The sequence below is a fragment of the Ursus americanus genome, chromosome 15 (genome assembly GCF_024610735.1).
Source record: "Ursus americanus isolate L20-20 chromosome 15, mUrsAme1.1.p, whole genome shotgun sequence".
Classification (NCBI taxonomy): domain Eukaryota; kingdom Metazoa; phylum Chordata; class Mammalia; order Carnivora; family Ursidae; genus Ursus; species Ursus americanus.
In genome coordinates this window covers 64,902,730-64,924,433 of record NC_142141.1, presented here as the reverse complement: position 1 = coordinate 64,924,433, position 21,704 = coordinate 64,902,730, and the positions used below count along the sequence as shown (strand labels likewise).

Below are 21,704 nucleotides of genomic sequence, written 5' to 3'. Positions count from 1 at the left end.
AGGGGGCCCTCCGCGGGGAGGGGGTCCGCCGGGGGAGGGGAAAGGGTCTGCCGCCTGCAGAGGAGGGGCGTTTTCCCGGGCAGGGGTCCGCCCCGCGGAGGAGGAGGTCCGCCCGGTGGGGGAGGGTCGGCCCCGGCCGCCGGCGGGCCCCGCTCGCGCCTCGGGCTCGGGCGCGGCGGGCGGGGCGCCGGGAGAGTGGCGCGCCGGACAGTGGCCTTTACGGGAACGTTTTCCTCCGAGGTCGGACAAAGGCGGCGCGACCATGGCTCTCAGCGCGGCCGACGGAGGCTCCGGCACCAAGGTAGGGTCCGGGGGGGTGACGGCGAAGGGTTCCCGAGGGCCGCCGCGGCAGGGCGGGAGGGAGCTTCGACTTTTCAGTCGCTTGAAGACCAGTTAGCAGACTTTTGCCTTAACTTCATGCATATTTATGAGAAAGTATGGTTTGCGGACAGATTGCGTCGCCGGGGCCTGAGGGGGTGTGGGGGCAGGGAGTGGGACGGGAAACACCTGCGGACTTGTTGCTCCAACTTCTCTTGTTGTTGGTTAGCTCCGAACCGGGGGGACAAAGCAGCCGCTCGGGCGCTTCAGAGACAAAGCCCTTGTCCCTAGAAAATACCAGGATGGACTGTTGTGTTGGAACTCGGCTGATTTCGGCAACGAACGTAGCCGAGGGAAGCGAGACGGTCCTTTCGGGTCTGGGGAAGACGGAGACGCGGCTGCTGCTGCGCGCGAGGTGCCGCCTGGGCCGGGCTGGTCGCCCCTTCTCCTGTGAAGCTGGGTTACAGACCTTCGGTGTAGTAATTACACTCTACTCCTGCTACCCGCAGCACTTTTACTTAAAAAGTGTAGTTGGTACTTTCAGGCGTCTAATTAAAAATTTAAACATATAATTAAAAAATTAAGTTAAATGTAGCCGAAACTCTGCATAATTAATAGCTTACGAATCTGCTGCTTCCAGCAGCCGAGCTTTAGGCAGGGCCGTGGGCGCTCCGCGGAGGGCTGGCTTCTCCGCTTCACGCAGAGATTTCAAAGTGGCCGCAGTGAGGTTGGGCTTCCCGTTTCCCTGAACCTGCTTCGGAGTCCCAGGGTGTCTGGGTGAGGGGCATCTCGAGATGTCACTCTTGGTTCTCCGTAAAAACACACCCAGATTCTGAGATATTTGACAGCAACACACGTATTCGCGGTGGAGTCGTAGCTGTATCGGCTGTGCCGGCATCTGACCCCGAGGTAATAAACCCACTCGCGGGCAACACCACCTATGGATCTCACTGGGCTTTGGGGGAGTAGTGGGTGGTCCAGGTGGGCCTGGAGAGGACAGCCCTGAGCTTCCCGGTGGGCCTGGATGCCAGCTAACCTGTGATTAGCGGGTCGGGCCTCACCGGATTATCCCAGTCTTGTGGGCCTGGTCTGCAACGGCCTCTGTGAAGCGTGGGCCTTTGTGTCTGTGGTACCCTTGGGTGGTCTCCCACGAATACTGTATTACTTGTGAAGCATCCCAGAAACGCCAGGCTAAGGAAATCAAGTCGGCCCTCAAATTGCCCTGAGGCTCTCTGATATCCAAGCAAACACAGGAAACCCCAGAATCCCAGATCTCAGCGTTTTTGGTGAGAATAATTCAAGCCCAGTTCACACGCCACAACCTCCTTCCTTGCAAACAGAGCTAATGTGCCCTCTCTGTGTTTGAACGAAAGTAAAAATCACTCAGAACCTGCTAGTTACCCATTCTGCTTCCAAGAGGCAGCTGGGAAGCAGTGGTTTTCGTCTCCGCACAGCTGTGCCCTGAAGTGGTGAGCCCCTGCTCAGGCTTCACCCTCCTTCCCTGTCTCCTCTATCCCTCCACCCCTGTCAGGGCCTGTCACTCAGCAGGTGCGCACAGACAGGTGCTCACTGATCCAGCAGATAGAGTGAGCCCAGGGAGATGGCCAGCACACTTCCGAGGGGGTAGGGAATGCAGAGAAGGAGGCTGGGGTGAGGGAGGTGGAGGGACGGAAGGGTGGGCTGACAGGTGGCGAATCGTGTCCCGCACATCTTGATCCTGGGGCACCTTGACAATCTGCAGTCGTGTGAGCAGAAGGCACCCTGCCGTTGCCATCTACCCTGCAAGGCGCCAAGGAGAGCGGGTGCCTGTGCCGACGGAAGAGGCTTCGGACCCTGACCTGATGCCTGGAGAATAGGCCTGGGGTCTTGGAGATTTGATGTGCATCCACATCCACCCTCTGTTAGCTGTTGCCCTTTGGGTTTGCAGTTCAGCCTCTCAGAGCTGCCATCTTTTCATTAGCAGGAATAATGCATGTCCCACCTGCCTCAGAGCACCATAGGGGTTCACTTTAAAGATAGTTGTGTGGATGCTTCTTGAAAGGTAACCCAGCTCATCATTCAGTTCAAGGCTCTTAAATTGAAGGCTTCTTCTGTCCTGAGAGCTGGGATACCTTTCCAGGTGTTTCTAGGCACCTCCGTTCACACCTGGGCCCAAGTTCTCAGCTTTCAGATACTGTCAGACCTTACAGAATTTTCCCCAACATTGAGAAAATCAGATTGTGCAAAAGATACTTGACGGTAAATTTCTTTTACGTGACTTTAAAACATCTTATGTTTCTAAGACCTGAAACAGGGATTAAATCTAATACCCTACAGTTTGGGACATGAATTAATTCTAAGTTCTGCACTAGAGTTGTTCAGGTCAGCACGGTAGCAAGTATGTGCACTTGCCCCAAAGAAATATCACCTGTCTGTGGCTCCCAGACCCAGAGACCCCCAACCCTGGTAGGCATCACCCTCAGAAAGCTCCCCTGGTCTTCCTGCCTGCACCCCCTCCACAGCCACACACCCCAACCGCTTTCCTGCTTGTCTTTGCCATACGAGGGCCTTCATGGGAGAGTCTGAGCTGCCATCATCTCGAACCTGATCGTTGTGGACTGCCTGTCTCCCCAGACAGTACCGACTTTGCTGTAGTTCCCTGTTTCTCTGGTGCTTATCATAATGCGTGGCGTAAAGTAGGTGCTCAACAAGTATTTGTCACATGGTGGTCACCCTCCCCCTCTTCTAAAGCCCACTTTTACTCCCCTGCCCAGCCCCAGCCTTCTGTGGGCCACACAGGCGCAGTACCTGCGCTGCGGGATGCCTGTCTGCCCTTCCCACCTGACCCAAGCTAACATCACCGCCTGTGGCTTTCAGTTATGAAAACAACATCCTCAGAAGGGAGCAGCTGGATTACAGTTGAGTCTGGGAAACCTTGTTTGTCTAAGTGTGAAATAGTCAAACTTCTGAAAAGTTCTGGAACTTTTTTTTTTTAGGATGTATTCACTTTTTTAGAAAGAAAGAGAGCAAGAGCGCAAGCAGGGGGAGGGACAGAGGGAGAGAATCTCCGGCAGACTTCCCCTGGGGCATGGAGCCCGATGCGGGCTCGGCTACATCCCACAACCTCGAAATCACGACCTGAGCCGAAACCAAGAGTCAGATGCTCAACCGACTGAACCACCCAGGCGCCCCTGGAACTAAGTTTTTAAAACAATATTTTGAGGTGAAAATCACATATGATAAACCATTTCAGAACAAACAACTCAGTGGCATTTAGTACATTCCCAGTGTTGTCTAACCACCAGCTCTGCCTACTTCCGGAAAAGCCCACAGCCCTGTAACCCTTTCTCCCCGTTTCACCCCCTCCCAGCCCCTGGAACCACTAGTCTGCTGTCTTTGTGGACTCGTGTACTCTGAATAGCCCACAGGACTGGACCCATACAGTGTGTGATTTTTATTGTGCTGAAATACATACAGCATACAATTTATATGTATAAACCATGCATCCTCACAACCCCTTCCATCCTGTGACTCTGAAACCCTGTCACTATTAAACAGGGACTCCTGTTCTCCCCCAACCCCCAGCCCCTGACCGCCAACATTTCACTTTCTGTCCTCATGGTTGTAACTAGCTAAGGACCTCATATAGTTAGAATTGTACAGTATTTGTCTTTTTGTGATTGGTTTACTTAACTTACCATAAAGTCCTCAAGATTTTATCCATGTTGTAGTATGTGTCAGAAATTTCTTCCTTTTCAAGGTCAAATATTCCATTGTATGGATATACCACAATTTGTATATCCATTTATCTGTCGGACATTTATACTGTTTCCATCTTTTGGCTTTTGCAAATAGTGCTGCTATGAGCCTGTATTTACAAGTTTTTGTGTGTACAATATTTTCATTTCTTTGAGTATATACCTAGGAGTAGAATTTCAGGTTCATGTGGTAATTCTATGTTTAACTTTTTGATGAACCACCAAACTGTTTTCAACAGTAGTTGAACCATTTTACATTCCCACCGGTAATGTATGAGGGTTCCAGTTTTTCTACAGCCTTACCAACAGTTATAATTCTTTTTTAATTATTATAGTCATCTTAATGAGTATGAAGTGGTATTTCATTATAGTTTTGGTTTGCATTTCCTTAATGAGTACTGATGTTGAGAATCTTTTTACATATTTGTTGGGAAAAAAATCTATTCAAGTTCTTTGCCCATTTTTAAATTGGGCTGTTTATCTTTTTGTTGTGTTCTAAGCATTCTTTATATATTCTGGATATTAGACTCCTCAGATATATGATTTGCAAATATTTTGTTCCATCTGTTGGTTGTCTTTTTACTTTCTTGATAGTGTCCTTTGATGCACAAAATTTTTATTTTTAATTAAGTCCAATTTATATAAATTTTTTCTTTTGTTGCTCGTGCTTTTAGTATCATATCTAAGAAGTTGTTTCCATCCGCAAGATCATGAAGATTTACCTTTATGTTTTCTTCTAAAAGTTTTATTATTTTAGTGCTTACATTCAGCTTATTGATCCACTGTAGTTAATTTTTGTGTATGGTGTGAGATAGGGAGCCAACTTTGTTCTTTTGTATGGGAACATCCACTTTTTCCAGCACCATTTGTTGAAGAAATCATTTTTTCCTTATTGAATAGTCTTGGAACCCAGGTTGAAAGCCATTTGGCTATAGTTGTACAGGTTCATTTCCAGATCTTCAACCCTGTTCTGTTGGTCTGGATGTCTGTCTTTATCTGTCTGCCAGAATCACACAGTTTTGATTAATGTAGCTTTGTAGTGGGTTTTGAATCCTCCAACGTCATTCTTCTTATTTGGGATGCTTTGGCTGTTCAGGGATCATTGCAATTCCATATGAATTTGAGGGTTGTCTTTTCCATTTTGGGGGGGGGGGGAGGCCATTGTAATTTTGAGAGAGATTGCATTGAGTTCATACATTGATTTAGAATAGTATTGATATCTTAATATTAAGTCTTCCAATCTGTAAACGTGGGATGTTTTTCCATTTATTTAGGGACCTTTAATTTCTCCCAGCAGTGGTTTGTAGTTTTCAGTGTTCAAGGCTTTCATTCCCTTGGTTACATGTACCCTAGGTAAAACTCAGCTGTTATTCAACATAGTACTTGAAGTTCTAGCCACAGCAATCAGAGAACATAAAGAAATAAAAGGCATCCAAATAAAAGGAATATGTAAAACTCTCATTATTTGCACACCTGATACTATATATAGAAACCCTAAAGACTCCACCAAAAAACAGCTACAACTGATAAATGAATTCGGTAAGGTCACAGGATACGAAAGCAATGTACAGAAATCTGTTGCATTTCTATACACTAATAATGAAGCAGCAGAAAGTGAAATTAAGTAAACAATCCCATTTACAGGTGCACCAAAAATAATAAAATAGACCTAGGAAGAAACTTAACCAAAGAGGTGAAAGACCTATACTCTGAAAACTATAAAACACTGATGAAAGAAATTGAAGATGACACAAGGAAATAGAAAGACATCCCATGCTCATGAGTTGGAAAAACAAATATTGTAAAATGTCTGTACTACCCAAAGCAATCTACAGATTTAGTACAATCCTTATCAAAATACGAACAGCATTTTTCACAGAACTAGAAAAAACAGTCCTAAAATTTGTATGGAACCACAAAGACCCTGAATAGCCAAAGCGACGTTGAAAAAGAAAAACAAATCTGGAGATATCACAATTCTAGATTTTAAGTTGTATTACAAAGCAGTAGTAATTAAAACTACAATACTGGCATAAAAATAAACACAGAGGTCGGTGGAATGGAACAGAAAACCCAGAGATAAGCCCATAATTATATGGTCAATTAATCTTCAACAAAGGATGAGTGAATATACAATGGTAAAAAGACAGTCTCTTCAACAACTGGTGTTGGGAAAACTGGAGAGCTACATGCAGAAGAATGAACTGGACCACTTTCTTTCACCCTACACAAAAATAAACTCAAAATGGATTAAAGACCTACATGTGAGACCTGAAACCATAAAAGTCCTATAAGAGAGTATAGGCAGTAACGTCTCTGACATGGCCTTAGCAACATGTCTCCTGAGGCAAGGGAAATAAACCAAAAATAAACTATTGGAATTACATCAAAATAAGAAGTTTTTGGACAGCAAAGGAAACAGCAAAACTGAAAGGCAACCAACTGAATGGGAGAAGATACTTGCAAATGTTATACCCAATAAAGGGTTAGTATCCAAAATATATAAAGAAATTTTACAACTCAACACCCCCAAAAATAAGTAATCTGATTGCAAAGGGGAGAAGATATGAACAGACACTTCTTCAAAGAAGACATATAGATGGCCAACAGACACATGAAAAGATGCTCAACATCGCTAATCCTCAGAGAAATGCAGATCAGAACCACAGTGAGATACCACCTCACACCTGTCAGCACCTAAGATCAATAACACAAGAAACAACAGGTGTTGGCAAGGAGGTAGAGAAAGGGGAGCCCTCTTGCACTGTTGGTGGGAGTGCAGACTGGTGCAGCCACTGTGGAAAACAGTATGGAGATTCCTCAAAAAATTAAAAATAGAACTACCCTACAAGCCAATAATTGCAGTAGTGGGTATTTACCTCCCCAAAATGAAAACGTTAATTCAGAGGGTCACATGCACCCCAATGTTTACTGCAGCATCATTTACAACAGCCAAACTATGGAAGCAGCCCAGGTGTCCATCAAGTGAGGAATGGATAAAGAAGAGGTGGTATATGGATAACAATGGGATATTATTCAGCCATAGAAAAGAATGAAATCTTGCCATTTGCAATGACATGGAGGGAGCTAGAAAGAGTAATGCTAAGTGAAATAAGTTAGAGAAAGACAAATACCAGGCGATCTCACTCATGTGGCATTTAAGGAACAAAACAAATGAGCAAAGGAAAAAAAGAGCAGGACAAACAGACTCTTAACTCTAGAGAACAAACTGATGGTTACCAGAGGGGAAGTGGGTGGGGAGATGGGGGAAGAAGGGAATAGGGATCAAAGAGCACACCTATCATGATGAAAAAAAATAATAAAATGGAAAAAAATGTATCCTACGTATTTTACTTCTTTTGGATGCTATTATGTAATGGAATTATTAATTTCCGTTTTGGATCGTTCATTGCTAAGATGTAGAAACACAACTGATTTTTGTCTATTGTTCTTGTACCCTACAACTTTGCTGAACCCATGTATTAGCTCTAGGTAGATTGTTTTGGATTTGTTATATATAAGATCATGTCATTGACAAATAGAGATCATTTTACTTCTTTATTTCTAATTTGCATTCCTTTAACTTCTTTTTCTTGCCTAACTGCTCTGGCTAGAACTTCCAGGACAGTGTTGTGTAGCAGTGGGGAAAGCGGGTATCCTTGGCTGATTTTCATCTTAAAGGAAAAGTTTTTAGTCTTTCATTGTTGAGTATGAGGTTATCTGTGGATTTTTATAAACGCCTTTATCATGTTGAGAAAGGTCCTCCTAGTAAACTGTGTGATCATGAAGGGTACTGGATGTTGTCAAATGCGTTTTCTGTATCATTTGAGAGGATCATGGGCTTTTTCCTTTGTTTTATTAATGTGATGTTTTATATTGATTAATTGTTGAACCAGCCTTGCATTCCTGGGATGAATTCCACTTGGTCATGGTGAATAATCCTTTGAATAATGCAGTTAGATTTGGTTTCCTAGTATTTTTTTTTTTTTTTTTTTTTTTAGGATTTGGAATGAGTTTTATAGCTCTGCTTTTAAATGTCATTATACTATACAAGAATACATTTTAAGAATGTAAGTTTTGAAATGAGAAATGACCTTTTTAAGACAAAAGTTTGTATCAAAGGCAAAAATAAAAATTAGTAGGAAATCAGCAGAAATTTAAAACTAATTTTTAAGACTTCAAAATGTAGCTGACTAGAGAGAAATAGTCAATAGAAGGTCTGTGTGAGGTTAATCCACGTAAAATGTTTCAGTAGTGCCTGACACTAGAACTCACATGTCAGTGTCCATCACATTGTCATTGTTGGGTGTATAATTAAGCATACAAGAGGCGCTTTCTTCCCCTCCTGCAATATTATTCCCCCTCAGCACTACGGTTTCCTTGTCTTACAGCCTCTGCCAGGCTGTCAGCCCCGGACATTAATCTTTGTGTCCTTCACAGTGCTTAGCACACAGTAGGTACTCAATGAATGCACTTTGGTGTTCAGTGTGGAAAGGACAGTGGGTGCCTCTGTGAGCAGCTTCTAACGAGAAAGAGCACAGACAAGGAGGGAGGAGACAGCAGAACAAGGGGTTGATTCATCAGGATCAATGGCTGGCCCTATCACTTATTGTCCAAATTGGAACACTTTGAGGGAGAAAAGAGAGAGTGCCAGGACCACAGGTGAAAACTCCCATTGTCTGGGAAGCCCTGGATAGGGTCACCAGGCTAACTTGGGTGTCACTGCCTCCTAGAAACAGAATTCTAAACAATAGGGGTAGTCCCCACTGTGGACGGAGGGTGCTCAAAGACCAAGTGCTCTAATTCCTGCTGTGAGTGCTCTCGAGCCAGACTGTGCAGACATGCTGACTACACAGCCCCCAGCAAGCCACTGCCCTGTGGAGCCCACCGGTGCCCACACAGCAGCTATGGATGCACCCTGTCCCCATGCACGAGCCCACTTGTTAGGGCCTTGCCAGGTCCAGGCTCCTGTGCACTGAGCTGGGCCACCACAGGGAGTCACGGCTCTTGTCAGTGGATTCCCAGTGTGCACCAGCACCTCCTTCCCTCTGTTCTGCGTTTGTCTTTTGTGCTCCAAGGGCTCCCTCCATTCTGGATTCCCAAGAGTCAGTAAGCCACCTGCTGGGCCCATTCTGAGTGTGGTTTTGGGCTCTAGGCTCCAGCCTCATCCTTAGACCCAAGATCCACAACTGTCTTGTCTAGTGCGCCTTTCTCTGCCACTCTCTTGGGCCCATGTTGGGAACTTCAGGGACCTGCTGACATCATGTATAGCCGTACATGCTGGGCCTTCCTTTGCCTGGGGCCACTGTGCTTTGTGGACCCGCTCAGCTGTGACTTCCTGAGACAGGGAGACCGTGAAAAGCACGATTTGGCACTCCAAACGCATTTGTCACAGGTTTCTCATTAGAATAACTTTTTGTTGTTCTTATCATGTACACAGAGTTTGCGTTTTCCCCTAAAATACCTTAAATTGTGCTTACCAAACTGCCAGTTCCATCTACCTTCCTGCACTCCAGCACAGCCTCATCAGACGTCCCTATAGAGCCTTCCTAGCCAGAACTGCTGCAAACTTGAAGACTGCACTCCAGCCTCCTTCTGGGAAAGACAAAGGTGCTTCAGCCTAGACCCAGCACCAATCCCCCAACAACCTCAGCCCAGTGTTGGCCATCAGCACCCATCCCATTCAGACTAAAGATTGTTTAAATCACAAAGTCCTTCAGGAAAAGTACAGGAATCACTTGTAACTTAAAAGTATATCCGAGGTTTTCCATTAGCACCATATTGGAGCCCTCTCACCTTCATGGTTAAAGTCAGATGAGCATCTGGGTTACAGCTACCTTCAAGCCACCATGAGGCTGAGAAGCACTGACCGTCTGAGGGGGACTTTTCTGGGATACCTGTGCTCCTGTTTTGAGGAGCCCAGTTAGGCTGATTCCTGACTGTCATCACACCTGTGGCTGGGCACCTGCTCGCAGCATGCTTTGGAGAGATGTTAGGGTAGCATTTCTCAACCACTGGTGCAAATACACAATGTGACACTCCCAACTAGCATGTTTGTGCCTGCTTCTCCTTTCTTTGTGTTGCAATGTATCTGAAAGTATAAAGAACACATGTCTTTGGTGACACATGTGCGGTCAGCTGTCAGATCTACAACTCAGAAAAACTCGTTTCAGTCCTCCCTTAAGAGTATTAGTTGTTTGTCTGTTGGACACATGCGTGAGAAAGGTGAGGGGAGGCCAGGTGTGCTGCCGGAAGAGGCCGGCAAAGCAGCTGGACTCAGACAAAAGGGAACTTAACTGTGGTTTTGCGGGTGGCTAGTTTGGCTGAATTTCACAGTGATGTGAACAAACAAACAAAAAAAAGACAACACAAAACTTAGAGGGAAGAGGTAAGTTTTTATCTTTATACATGAAGAGCCACACGTCTAGTTGAGCAGACACATTTCAGGAGCACTTTTCTTTCCTGCCAAAGGGTTTTCCAAATAAATTAAGAGGCAAAAATGGCTATTATCACATTCCCCTAAAGAACTGCAAGTAGGGCTCAGGCCTGTCTGCATGGCCTCGTGGCTCACTCATGCTCTGCTGTGGATTGGGGCTCAACGCCGAACTCCCTGCAGAAAGGTCAGGTTTGGTGTAATTAGGACGGCTGGAGGTTTTCAGGTTGGCATAATTTTTCTGGTCTTGCCACGGTGTAGAGTGAACAAACGCTTTCTTCCACCTGAAGTCACATTTCAGCATGAGGAAACCAGTTTGCACTGACTGAGGTCAACGTCACTCTTACATACTTTTAATCAAGTGCTTTCAGAGAGCTAAATTCAGCCAAAATGTCTCAAAAGCCAACATTTTGTTGTCAGTTTCTATTAAATAAAAAGCTTTCTAGTTCTGTGCTCTCACCCTGTGGAATAACTGCTGAATTAGATTCCTGTTCTACAAATGAAGAAACCAGAGGTGCAGAAATCTGGGGGGCTTTGTGATGCACCACAGGCAATGTAGATCCCGGCTGACATTGAGAGGTGCTGTCCCCCTGACCCTGCTCTCGCTATGGGCCCCAGGACGCAGCTCACCGCCTCTTCACCAGCACCTGCACATGGGCCCCTGCACCCCTTCCTGGAGCCTTGCCTCCCTCCTGCCCATCCTTCCTTCTGCTTCTCTGGGAGGGTTGCTTCCCCTCTATGCTGAGGGGAGGACTGTGTCTGCTTGAGCAATTACTGTGGGATCAGCAGGCGAGCAGCAGAGCTGGGGTCACTCCTTGGTTCCTGCTGGCGTGATGGGCTCCTGACCAAGGGCAAGCCTTGGTCTGGGACCTTGTGTTTGCAGCTGCTTCTGCCTTGGCAATGACCGAGTGAACTCGTGACCTACGGCAAGCGCCGTGTTGAGCTTCCTGTGTACCCCCATAACCACCTAACAGATGCCAGAGTGAGAGGTGCATTCCAAGAAGTGCACAGCTCCCAAGTTAGAGAGTTCCCTGGTTGTATATTAGGCTATTAAATGCAAAAAAGGTTAATGAGAACTTAAAATGACTGCTTTTCGACATATTCCAAGCTCTTGACCATGAGTAGAAATTAATAACCCCCCCTAAAGACAGAGGCTCTGGGTTCCACCCTCCGTGGCAGGCTAAGACCTTTGACTGCAGGCCTCAAAGCACACATGGAATAAAGATGTTCCTGAAAAAGCCACTGACAATTAGTTGGAACTTGAATGATGAATCAGAAAATGGTGGTATCCACAAAGCCTCCACTCCTCTGGCACCCTCGCCCAGAAATGTGGCTGTGCTGGAGCCAGGGTCCATGCAACTCAGGGAAGGAGGGTGGGGGCTGCCCCTTCGTCCACCCACTCATGCCCCTTGGCTGCCTTGCAGGACTTCCTTCCTTGAGGGTAGGAAAGGAAGGAAAGTCAGCAGAATTTCTTGAAGGGCCAGACAGTAATCCTAGAGGCTTTGAAGGACTGTATGGTCTCAGTCCGATACTCAGCTCTGCCTTTGTGGCACAAAAGCAGCCACAGGCAATACATAGAACAAGGGTGGCTGTGTTCCACTGAAACTTTATGGGCACTGAAATGTGAATTTCGTATAATTTCCACATGTCTGAACTAGTGTTCTTCTTTTGTATTTTTTCCAACCATGGGGTCGTGGCTTGCTAACCCCTAAGTATTGCAGAGACCAGCAGGGACAGAGGAGCTGGGGTGACACCAGGGTGCCCCCACACCTCCAGGTGAAATCCTGGGTGCTCCTACTGGTGCTTAGAGGCCGAAGAGGCAGCTTTTCCAAAGAACACCCAGTGGAAGATTCTGAGTGTGTCTGGTGGAGAGAGATTCTCCAGAAGATAAAACCCCATCAGTTCAAGGCAGATTCCGACATCAGGCCCCCATAGTTTGGACAGAACGGCTAGTGATGTAAGTGCATAATGAACGTGGACCTTCAGGACTGGGTGGTTATGCCGGTCGTAGGAGTCACACGTGCAAACGTGGCGTACACTGTGAAGTGCCATCTCCTTTACCACCACTGTGGTTGTTGTGGCTTCACAGCGTGGAGGTTTGGTGGCCACAGAGCAGGCAGCCCTGCTGGCTGCCTGGGAGCCAAGGTGCACAGCACTCCTGTGCCCTGGCTCAGCGGCAAGTCCGTGCAAGTGGGTCCAAGGAGAAACGGTCCAGCCCCATTCAGCCGCAGCAGCCGGGGGCCATGACACCTCCGTGATCCGGCAGCTAACTCGGTTTCCTCACCTCTGAAGGAAGGCCCTCTGATACTCCTTTTGTCTCTGAAGCTCTGGGGAGGATTGATTTACTTGTGATTGTTTAATATCAAGCCCTAGATGGAAAGCGGGTGCCTCACAACAAGATTAAAAGGGGAGAATGAGATCCTCCTGGAGCAGAAAAGAGATCATGTTGAAAAAAAGACTCTAGCTTCTGAGCTGGGGACATTCCAGCCGGAGGGCAGAAGGCATGATTCGACAGGGCAGGTGAGGCTGCCTGTGGCTCAGCCTCAGGAGGAGAGCCCCTGGCAGGCCCTATTGGACACACACCTGCCACGGGCCAGATCCTCTCCTGAGGTCCCTGCCCTTAATCCTCACTGTCACCTGAGAACTCCTCCCATGTAACGGTCGAGGAAGTGGTGGCCCAGAGCAGAGCGTAAGCAGGAAGCACAGGTCTGGCCCACCTCTGACGCGGGCAGGGACCCGGGGGCATGCCCATCTGCCCCTGCCGGTGGCTCGGTGGGCAGGGGTGGGAGGGAGGGTCTGGGATCTTCCTTCAGAACAGCCTTTCACCGACGGCACCTGCCAGTTCCATGTCCGCCAGTTCTGACACACACTAAGTTAGTCTGGGAAGCTGGGACGAGCTGGAAGAACATAAAGTCAGTTTTAAAAAGATGTTGGTGAAGCGTAAGCCACCTGGGAAGTTCTCGCTCCAGGTGGATCGGGTGTCTGAGGGGGAGGAAGAGAAAGAAGGTGGCATTGCAGCCTCAATCCACTCATAACTTGAGTGAAGCTGTCCTGGCAGCCATCCCAGCGGCGTTCTGAGCACAGAACTACAGAGGAGAGCCGTCCCAACATGCCTGCCAGCAGAGACTGTCACTATGCGGGGTAGTGAGTGCTGTGAAGGGATTTCCATCGTCAATAATGCTCAGCGCCCACAATCCACTGTGATGCGAACACCAGCTTTAGAATTGCTGAGGTCAGACGACCATGTGTTTCATGTTTTGTTGGTAACTTGTGTGTAACTTCAAAGAAAACATTTTCAGGGTGTGTTTGGAACAGCCTGGAACACTCCTGGAGATACAGCTGAGATTAAGATATACCAAATGCACCCGGGAGCCACGGAGCCACGGAGATGGAGCCCCAAGGTTCTGCTCCATCCCCACCCTGGGGGGCTTGGTGTCCCTGGGAGGCACCTGAGAACCAGCTCCTGCTCAGGGTGCACAACCTGCCTGCAGGCAGCTCAGGCCCTCCGGGCATTACAGGACACCCGTCCGGGAGGGCCCCTGGATAGAGGTGGTAACCCACGCCAAGGTGTGTGCTGTGGCTGCCGTGGGCGGGGGGGACAAAGACCCTGAGTTGGGGTGTCTCCTGGATCCATTTACCAGGCCCTGGGGGGTGTCAGTCAGGATGTGCACATTATGCTGCATCACCAACGACCCCCCCACATCTCAGTGGTCAGCACAGTGATGACCCGCTCGTGCCCCATGCCCGTCGTGGTCATCATGTCAGTTTTACTCTGGGGTCCGGGCTCGTGGAACAGCTTCTCTGGGTTGTTACCCAACTCGCGGCAGAGGGAAAGGTAGTGTGTTGGGGCACATGCTGCCTCAGAAAGCCTCTGTCAGAACCCGTATCGGCCACTGCCACCATATTTCTTTGTCACGTGGCCATGCCTCATGCCAATGGACAGGGACGTGCCATCCTCCCCAGGGAGGCCAGGATTCCAAGAACGACAGCCCATCATAGAAGGGTTGCTCTGTTTTATGTCAACTCAGTACCTTCTGGGATGCAGGCAGGTGTTTCCTCTGCCCAGCATCATGGAGAACAAGTGTTCCTCAGGAGGGTCTTTTCCCCATAAATGAAGCATGATTTTAGAGCCCAAATGTATTTGTGCTGAACATTTCCCTGCCTCTCTTCTAAAGATCCTGTAGACATTTCGTGATGTAACTCAACTCCGTGAATGTGCTGGGGAGACCACATGGTGCACAGGCCAGAGGCAGACCCCAGTTTTGGAGACACACAACCAGAGGGCAACTACGTGCTACGTGTGCAGTTCTAAGCTTGAGAAAGAAGGCTCGCCTGGGTTAGGAAGGCCAAGGCGTGTCCGTGGAAGGTGTGAGGTGAGCTGCAATGGCCCAGGGATCAGAGCCTGGGGAGCTCTGGTCCAGGAGAGAAGCCCCAGCCCTCAGGTGGCAGACATAGCCTGGGCTCAGGAAGGACCCAGAAGTGGTGGCCAGGGTCACCAGTGGGGCCAGGCAGAGGGTTAGCTGGAGATGCTGGCCCATATGGAGGTATACACAGACCAGGTGTAGACAGCCTGGATGAGGGGGCTAGGCTTTCTGGACAGGATTTCTTTGATTCAAAGGTGGTTCCTGGGTCTGTGCACACAGGAAACCAGAGATAGCCATCGGCACCCTTCGGGAAGGAGGCCCTTATAAACAGGGCCTGAGTGGCTGTAACCAGGTCGGTTGCTGAGAGCAAGCCTCCTGGGGAGTGTGGGTTTCACACCCGGCCCCCACAAGGCTGAGAAAGTAGCTATTGATGGAAAGTGGAGCAGGGATAGGCCTGACATGGGTGCCCCTCCTGTCCCAGGCCCCCTGTGTGGAGAGGCCGTAGGGACAGCTCCGGTGTCTCACAGTGGGTACCTGCTGCCACTTGTACATCCTGACTTCCGTTTATAAAATCTGGCAGAGGCCACAGTGGTAAGTATAAAGGCCACCCTGACATTCTGGGTGGAAGTACCTGGGTGGGGGGGGGCACCCCTGTGTCCCCCGCTCTGTGGGGTCCCGTCCCAGGCTGCAACATCTGGGGTATCACTGGGAGCTGGGCATGGGGCTGCAGGATGAGGTGAGCTCCCAGACCAGATGAGGGGTCTTGGAGACCACAGCCCCCACTGCATCCAGCCACTCCAGCCTTGCCACCCAGATGATGTCCACAGCCCTTGTTCTCTTTGGACCGGCGTCAGTGCCCTGTCGATTTTCAGAATGAGACGGTGTGACTGGGTCCCAGAGAAGCCCCCAGCCTGGCTAACGGTGGGCAGAGAGGACGGCGCTGCCTAAGCACAGCTGCTCAGTCTTCTCCTACCCCAACCAAGACATCATCCCAAGTACTCTGCAGTCTTGTCCTCCTACACATGCCCCAACGTCCCCAGGGTGCAGGGGTCCAAGTGCAGCGGGATCACCCACGAGACTGGGCAGTGGGCTCCTGTGATTATTGGGGTAGTTCCAGGGAAGCTGTCTCTGCTGTGGCCGTGCTGAAGCCTTTGACGTTCCAGCACTTTCTATCCCCGTTGGGACACGAGGGGGTCAGCCACCAGCCCACGACTATGCAAGGAGGGTGGGGTGAGGGTCTCGGAGCCCAGGTTGTCCACTGCCTGCTCGGGCATCTAGCTATCTAGCAGTCTCTCGTCTTGGGGAGTCCTTCCCTAGGAGGCAGGGGTGGTACCTGCAGTAAGTCCCTGGACCTTCCGGGTGGGTAAAAGGATCCTGATATCCAGGCCCACCCACCCTGCCAGCAGTTGCTCCAACAGCTCTGTAGCTCTGCCTTCCATCGTCTTTAGGGATGTCGTACTTGAGTTAAAATGTGAGCATTGATGGTCAGTCTTTGCCAGGCCAGCCTCGGCCCAGTCCCTCCAGCCTGCTGGGCCCTGGACGGGGCACCCCTGCTGTTTCCTTGTCCTATTCATCAGCTGGTCTCCTTTAGCTCAGCACTTTCATTGAAACGAGAAGAAATTACCTTTGCTTTGACATTTAGCATGTTACCCGTTTCCTGGGAGGAAGAAGCAGGCTGTTTCCAGCTGATACGTGTTTCAGAACCAAGCATTCAGGTGTCCTTCTGGTATCCCTGAGACCGGCCCCCCATAGGATGGGCACAGAAGGGCCTGTGGACCCCTAGCCTCTATCTTCTCATCTCCAGCATGTGTGAGGCCTGGAGGGTTGCAGGGAGGGCCCCTGCGCTGAGGCTGGGTCATCTCCTGTGGGCTAGGTGCCAGGAGGAACGTGCTTACTCATGGAGGGTACAGGCATTGTGAGAGACAAGGTTCTAGCCTTTAAAATTCACCCTTCTTTCAATAAAGGTTAACCTAAAGTTAATTGGGAAAATAAATCCTTCACTGGAGAGTAGATCCCTAAAATGTTTCTCCAGACGTAAAAATTTTCTGTTGTTAAAATTCAAAGGCAGTCTTACAATTGGCCAAATAACGACACACTGATTCACAGTTCAGCAAAATGGTAATTAAGTGCTTTGTACGAGTACTATTTCACCAATCCACTAACATACATGTGCAGAGAATTGCATTCTAAGCCACGGTAAGATTCAGGAACAAGTAGACAGGTGAAGGTCCCAGTTTTGAAGTCAGCCCAAATCCATGTGTGTGTGCCTTTGGCTGAAACGGGCATGCTGAATTACATAAGAGAATAAATCAGTCCTTAACCATCAGCAAGTAATGACATCTGCCTCTGTCTGCTCTCTTCCCTCCTATTTCTACACATCTGATGGTATGCCAGATTTGGTGAAGGGTGAGTCACACCTTACAGAGAGCAGGCCCAGGCTGAATGGGCCAGAGGTGCCCGCACAGATATTCTCCCTGACGCTGCGGCTACTCCCTTCTCTTCCTGGGCAACCAAAGGCCAAGGAACTATTTTAAGGATTTGCCTCTAATATTTCTCTTGGCTCACCACCAATCTACCCCCTAGCACACACCTTCAGATGCCTTCACACACTGGCATTCAACACACATTTTCCCTCACATACACACTTCGCACACTTTCCCTCACACACACTTTCTCTGGCACACACACACTGTCCTTCTCACAGACACTTTCCCTCACACATAGTTTCTCTCACACACACACTTTCCCTCACACACATACTTTCCCTGACACACACTTTCCTTCACACACACTTTTCTCTCATATGCACTTTCCCTCACACACACTTTCCCTTACACTTTCCCTCACACTTTCTGTCTCACACACACTTTCCCTCACATGTATACTTTCCCTCTCACACACACCCAGCTCTGCACACACCTTTTCCTTCACATACACAAGCTGTAACACATACACGTTCAACTTAGGAAACATCAGGAAAGAAAATGTTAGTGTTCTCTTTTTAAGGCTTTCTTATGGAAATCTTTCTAAAATATACTATGTTCTTACCTGTTTTCTTAAGCCGAATTGAATATATTCAGGTAACTTGATTTTGTTGTAATGTGATAATTCTGCCTCTCTGCTCTCAGGGTCGTATATATCTGCCTCCTCCTAATATAATTTGTGTCTTTTGAAAGAACTAAATTGTTAGAGTTGTGTGCAAGTGGGAATGGTTGGCCTGTACATGCGTATGCCACAGTGCTGAGCCTGGGATGGCCCTTCAGGCTATGCCCACCCCTGGTCCTGCAGTCTGCTTATTCATCAGACCCTCTTTTCCCAAAAGCAAGAATGGGCACCATCTGCAGAATGATTGGGGAGCTCGTGAGGCAGTGGCCCTGAGTGCAGCATCATGCTCTGCTGTTCCTGGTCATGAAGTGCCCAGAGAAGGGGTGACAGCCAGGAAGGGGCTGTGCAGACAGTTACTTAGCGCACATTACCATAGAAGAGGCTAAAGAGGGGCACCTGGGTGGCACAGCGGTTAAAGCGTCTGCCTTCGGCTCAGGGCGTGATCCTGGCGTTACGGGATCGAGCCCCACATCAGGCTCCTCCGCTATGAGCCTGTTTCTTCCTCTCCCACTCCCCCTGCTTGTGTTCCCTCTCTCGCTGGCTGTCTCTATCTCTGTCAAATAAATAAATAAAATCTTTATGAAAAAAAAAAAAAAGAAGAGGCTAAAGAATATGTTCCCTCTGGCTTGCCCAAGGCTCCCTCAACTTGACCTGGGAAGTGGCCTCTGGGCATGCAGACAGCTTCCCCTGGGCAGCTCTTGCCTGGACCAGGATCTGGGTGGGGATGGTGCCAAGGGAGTAGGAGCTGGTGGAGGGATGCCCTTCAGGCGAAGAGTTGGAGCCTCACTCAGTCACAATAGGAATCAAAGGGCAGAGAAGGGGCCAGAAGCTGTGAGATTCCAGAGATCTCAGCAGGTATTACCTGTCTCTTCCTCACATTGGGCAGTTTTCAGAAGATGAATGCATGAGATGGAGGCCAGGAGACCGTCTGGGAGGCTGCTGACCACAGCTGGACATGAGAATCAGGACCCAGCTGTGGGTCTGGAGGAGTCGTCCGTCTGGACTTGGGTATCTGTACAGCAGGAGGATAGCTGGACGTGAGGATCAGGACCCAGCTGTGGGTCTGGAGGAGTCGTCCGTCTGGACTTGGGTATCTGTACAGCAGGAGGATAGCTGGACGTGAGGATCAGGACCCAGCTGTGGGTCTGGAGGAGGAGTCCGTCTGGACTTGGGTATCTGTACAGCAGGAGGATAGCTGGACGTGAGGATCAGGACCCAGCTGTGGGTCTGGAGGAGGAGTCCGTCTGGACTTGGGTATCTGTACAGCAGGAGGATAGCTGGACGTGAGGATCAGGACCCAGCTGTGGGTCTGGAGGAAGAGTCCGTCTGGACTTGGGTATCTGTACAGCAGGAGGACATCTCTCCCGGGGAGGACCCACAGTCTGCCTTTCACTTCTTCTGAAGTAGGTCATTAAAGACATGCCCTTCCACTTTTGCCAGTTCCTTGTATCAAAATTAAGTCTTTGCTTCAGATCTCTTGGAGGAACACCCTATTTCATCCTATTTGGAGCATGATTCTTCCCCTGGCTCCACACCACCGTTCTTCTCATGGACTGGATGTTCACTGGTGGCTCAGTTGTGATTTGAGTTTTTAGACATCAGACCACATTGGCATTTTCTAGACAAATCAGTATTTAGATAATTCTTAGTGAGTGGCCCTGTCTGGCGGGGAGACGCAGGCATATGGAAGGAGGGGAGCAGACAAACATGGGAAGCCTTTGTGGGTATGAGAGGTCCGGAGGGTATCTAACCCATGCCTCACCACACTGACGCAGCGGTGGGAGCTTCCGCTGGTGAACTCACCGCAGCACGCACCTCTCCGGTCGCTGCGCGGCCAGGCCCCTCCGTCAGGACAGATGGCCTGAGTCCTTATCCACTTCAGTCCCAGGGGATTCACTGTTTTATTTTCAATTTCTTTAGGAAATTATCTGTATCATGAACTGTTCAAAGGAATCTCAGATGTCCCTTTAAGAATCGATTTCACAATTTTAACCTCTTTGACTTTTAACTGTTATTGTAGCCTTCCTTGCATTTTTTTTCCGCAAACAAATGAACCCAGTGGTATTTCCTCAGGAAATGTTACATCTAAAAATAACATTAAGCATCTTTTAAACTAAAAGCATTCTGTCTTTACGTAAAATTTTGTTCCATGAAAACATGAAGAGTAAATCAGGTATCAAGGATACTGTTTTCAGAATGACCAAATGGGTACAATTCTGTGGTTTTGATAAAGGATGCCCTAATGGTTTTTGTTTAAATATTTAAAAAATTATCGATACAATTAAAATGTATTTGCTGTGGGTGAAGTTTTCTGAGTATTAAGTTACGTGCGGACCAGCTCTGTCCTTGACACAGGGGCCTCCCCCGTTCCCTGCAGACCCAGGAGTGCCAGGGAGGCGGGACCAGGGAAGGGGAAGGCCCCCTGAGAAATTCCACATGCTCCACAGATAATCCCCAAATAAAGCATTTCAGGTGCACATTTCAGAATTGGATGGGGTGGAACTTGGTTGTGCCTCATGTGACAGCAGCAACAACCTCACTTACAAAGTGTTATTTAGGGTTCCCCTTATAGGCATAGGGGTCAGATCTACCTAATGCAGCCATGGGCACTTCCTCAGTATGCTTCTGTTGTGTGACGTGTGAAGGACCAGGAGATGGCGCCAAGAGGAATCCCCCACTATGCTGAGGATTTGCCGGTACCTTCCTATTCCACAAAGACAACTCAAGTACCCAGATGTAAGACAGAGCCCGAAAAGTGGACTCTTACATAGCCAGCCTGCAGAAAGTGTCCTCTGCACCTGTCTTAACTGATGTCTTAAATTACCTGATCCTCTCTTGCATTTCAGGATCTGGAATCCCTTGACGCGTATATCCAGAACACACTGTCTGCCCTCTACCCACCTTTTGAGGCCACGGCAGCCACGGTGCTCTGGCAGCTGTTCAGCGTGGCAGAGAGACTCCATGGTGGGGATGGGCTGCGCTGCCTCACTGACTTCCTCATTCCAGCCAAGAGGGCCCTACAGCACCTGCAGCAGGAAGCCTGTGTGAGTATGTGCCCCGCAGGGGCCAAAACCTGTGTGGGACCCTCCTCTCGGGACAGAGCCTGTGTGATGAAGTTCCCTGCAGAAGGAAGCCTGTGAGACCCTCCCAGGCAGGTAACCCCTTCCTGCCCTTGACTGTAGGGAAGACAGGCAGTGTTACTTGGTACCTGGAAGATATTTAAGCTGAGCACATGGAATTCTAGGTCCAGGGAAATACACAGTGATGGAGGCAAAGGAGAACATGAAATTAAACCAGTAATTAAAGCAGAAATAATTCAAGTGAGGGTTTGTTGTTTTCTTTCTGAAAGGAAGCTGTGTGATTAACCTCAGCCGTTTTTCTTAGAGTTCAATCACAGAAGTGGAGAGATCTTTCTGCTCCACTCCAGTTTTGGGGTCCATCAGGGGACTGGCTCAGCTCTTGTCCTCTGGCTTCTGGCTCCTTTTTTCCCTAGTCCCAAATGATGAGTGAAATAAGGCTCTGTGTTCCAGAAACAGGCTTCTCAGGCCTCCCAGGAGTCCAGCCCACTCTGTCCACAGGTATCCATTCTGGTTCTCCCAGTGAACTTTCACCAGAGTCTTTAAAACCAGCATAATAAATTTCTTAGGTGTTCAGTTTGTTTCTGGCAATTTTTTTTTTCCTGAGTGGGATTGCATTGTATGGAATATACCACAATGTGTTCATTTTTCATGGATTGATAGACATTTG

The 21,704-nt window shown here is 48.6% G+C and overlaps 1 protein-coding gene across 9 annotated transcripts in view; it reads left to right on the top strand.

Annotated features, from left to right (window-relative positions):
* The window catches only part of PLEKHG4B (pleckstrin homology and RhoGEF domain containing G4B), an 84,073-nt gene that overhangs the window by 475 nt on the left and 61,894 nt on the right, over positions 1 to 21,704 (top strand). For all 9 annotated transcript variants that reach the window (XM_045808042.2, XM_045808046.2, XM_045808045.2 and 6 more), the window contains exons 2-3: positions 241 to 301; positions 20,804 to 21,001. In XM_045808042.2, coding sequence (XP_045663998.2) covers positions 263 to 301; positions 20,804 to 21,001 — 237 coding nt within the window. In that variant the 5' untranslated portion in view covers positions 241 to 262. The remainder of the gene's footprint in view (positions 1 to 240; positions 302 to 20,803; positions 21,002 to 21,704) is intronic.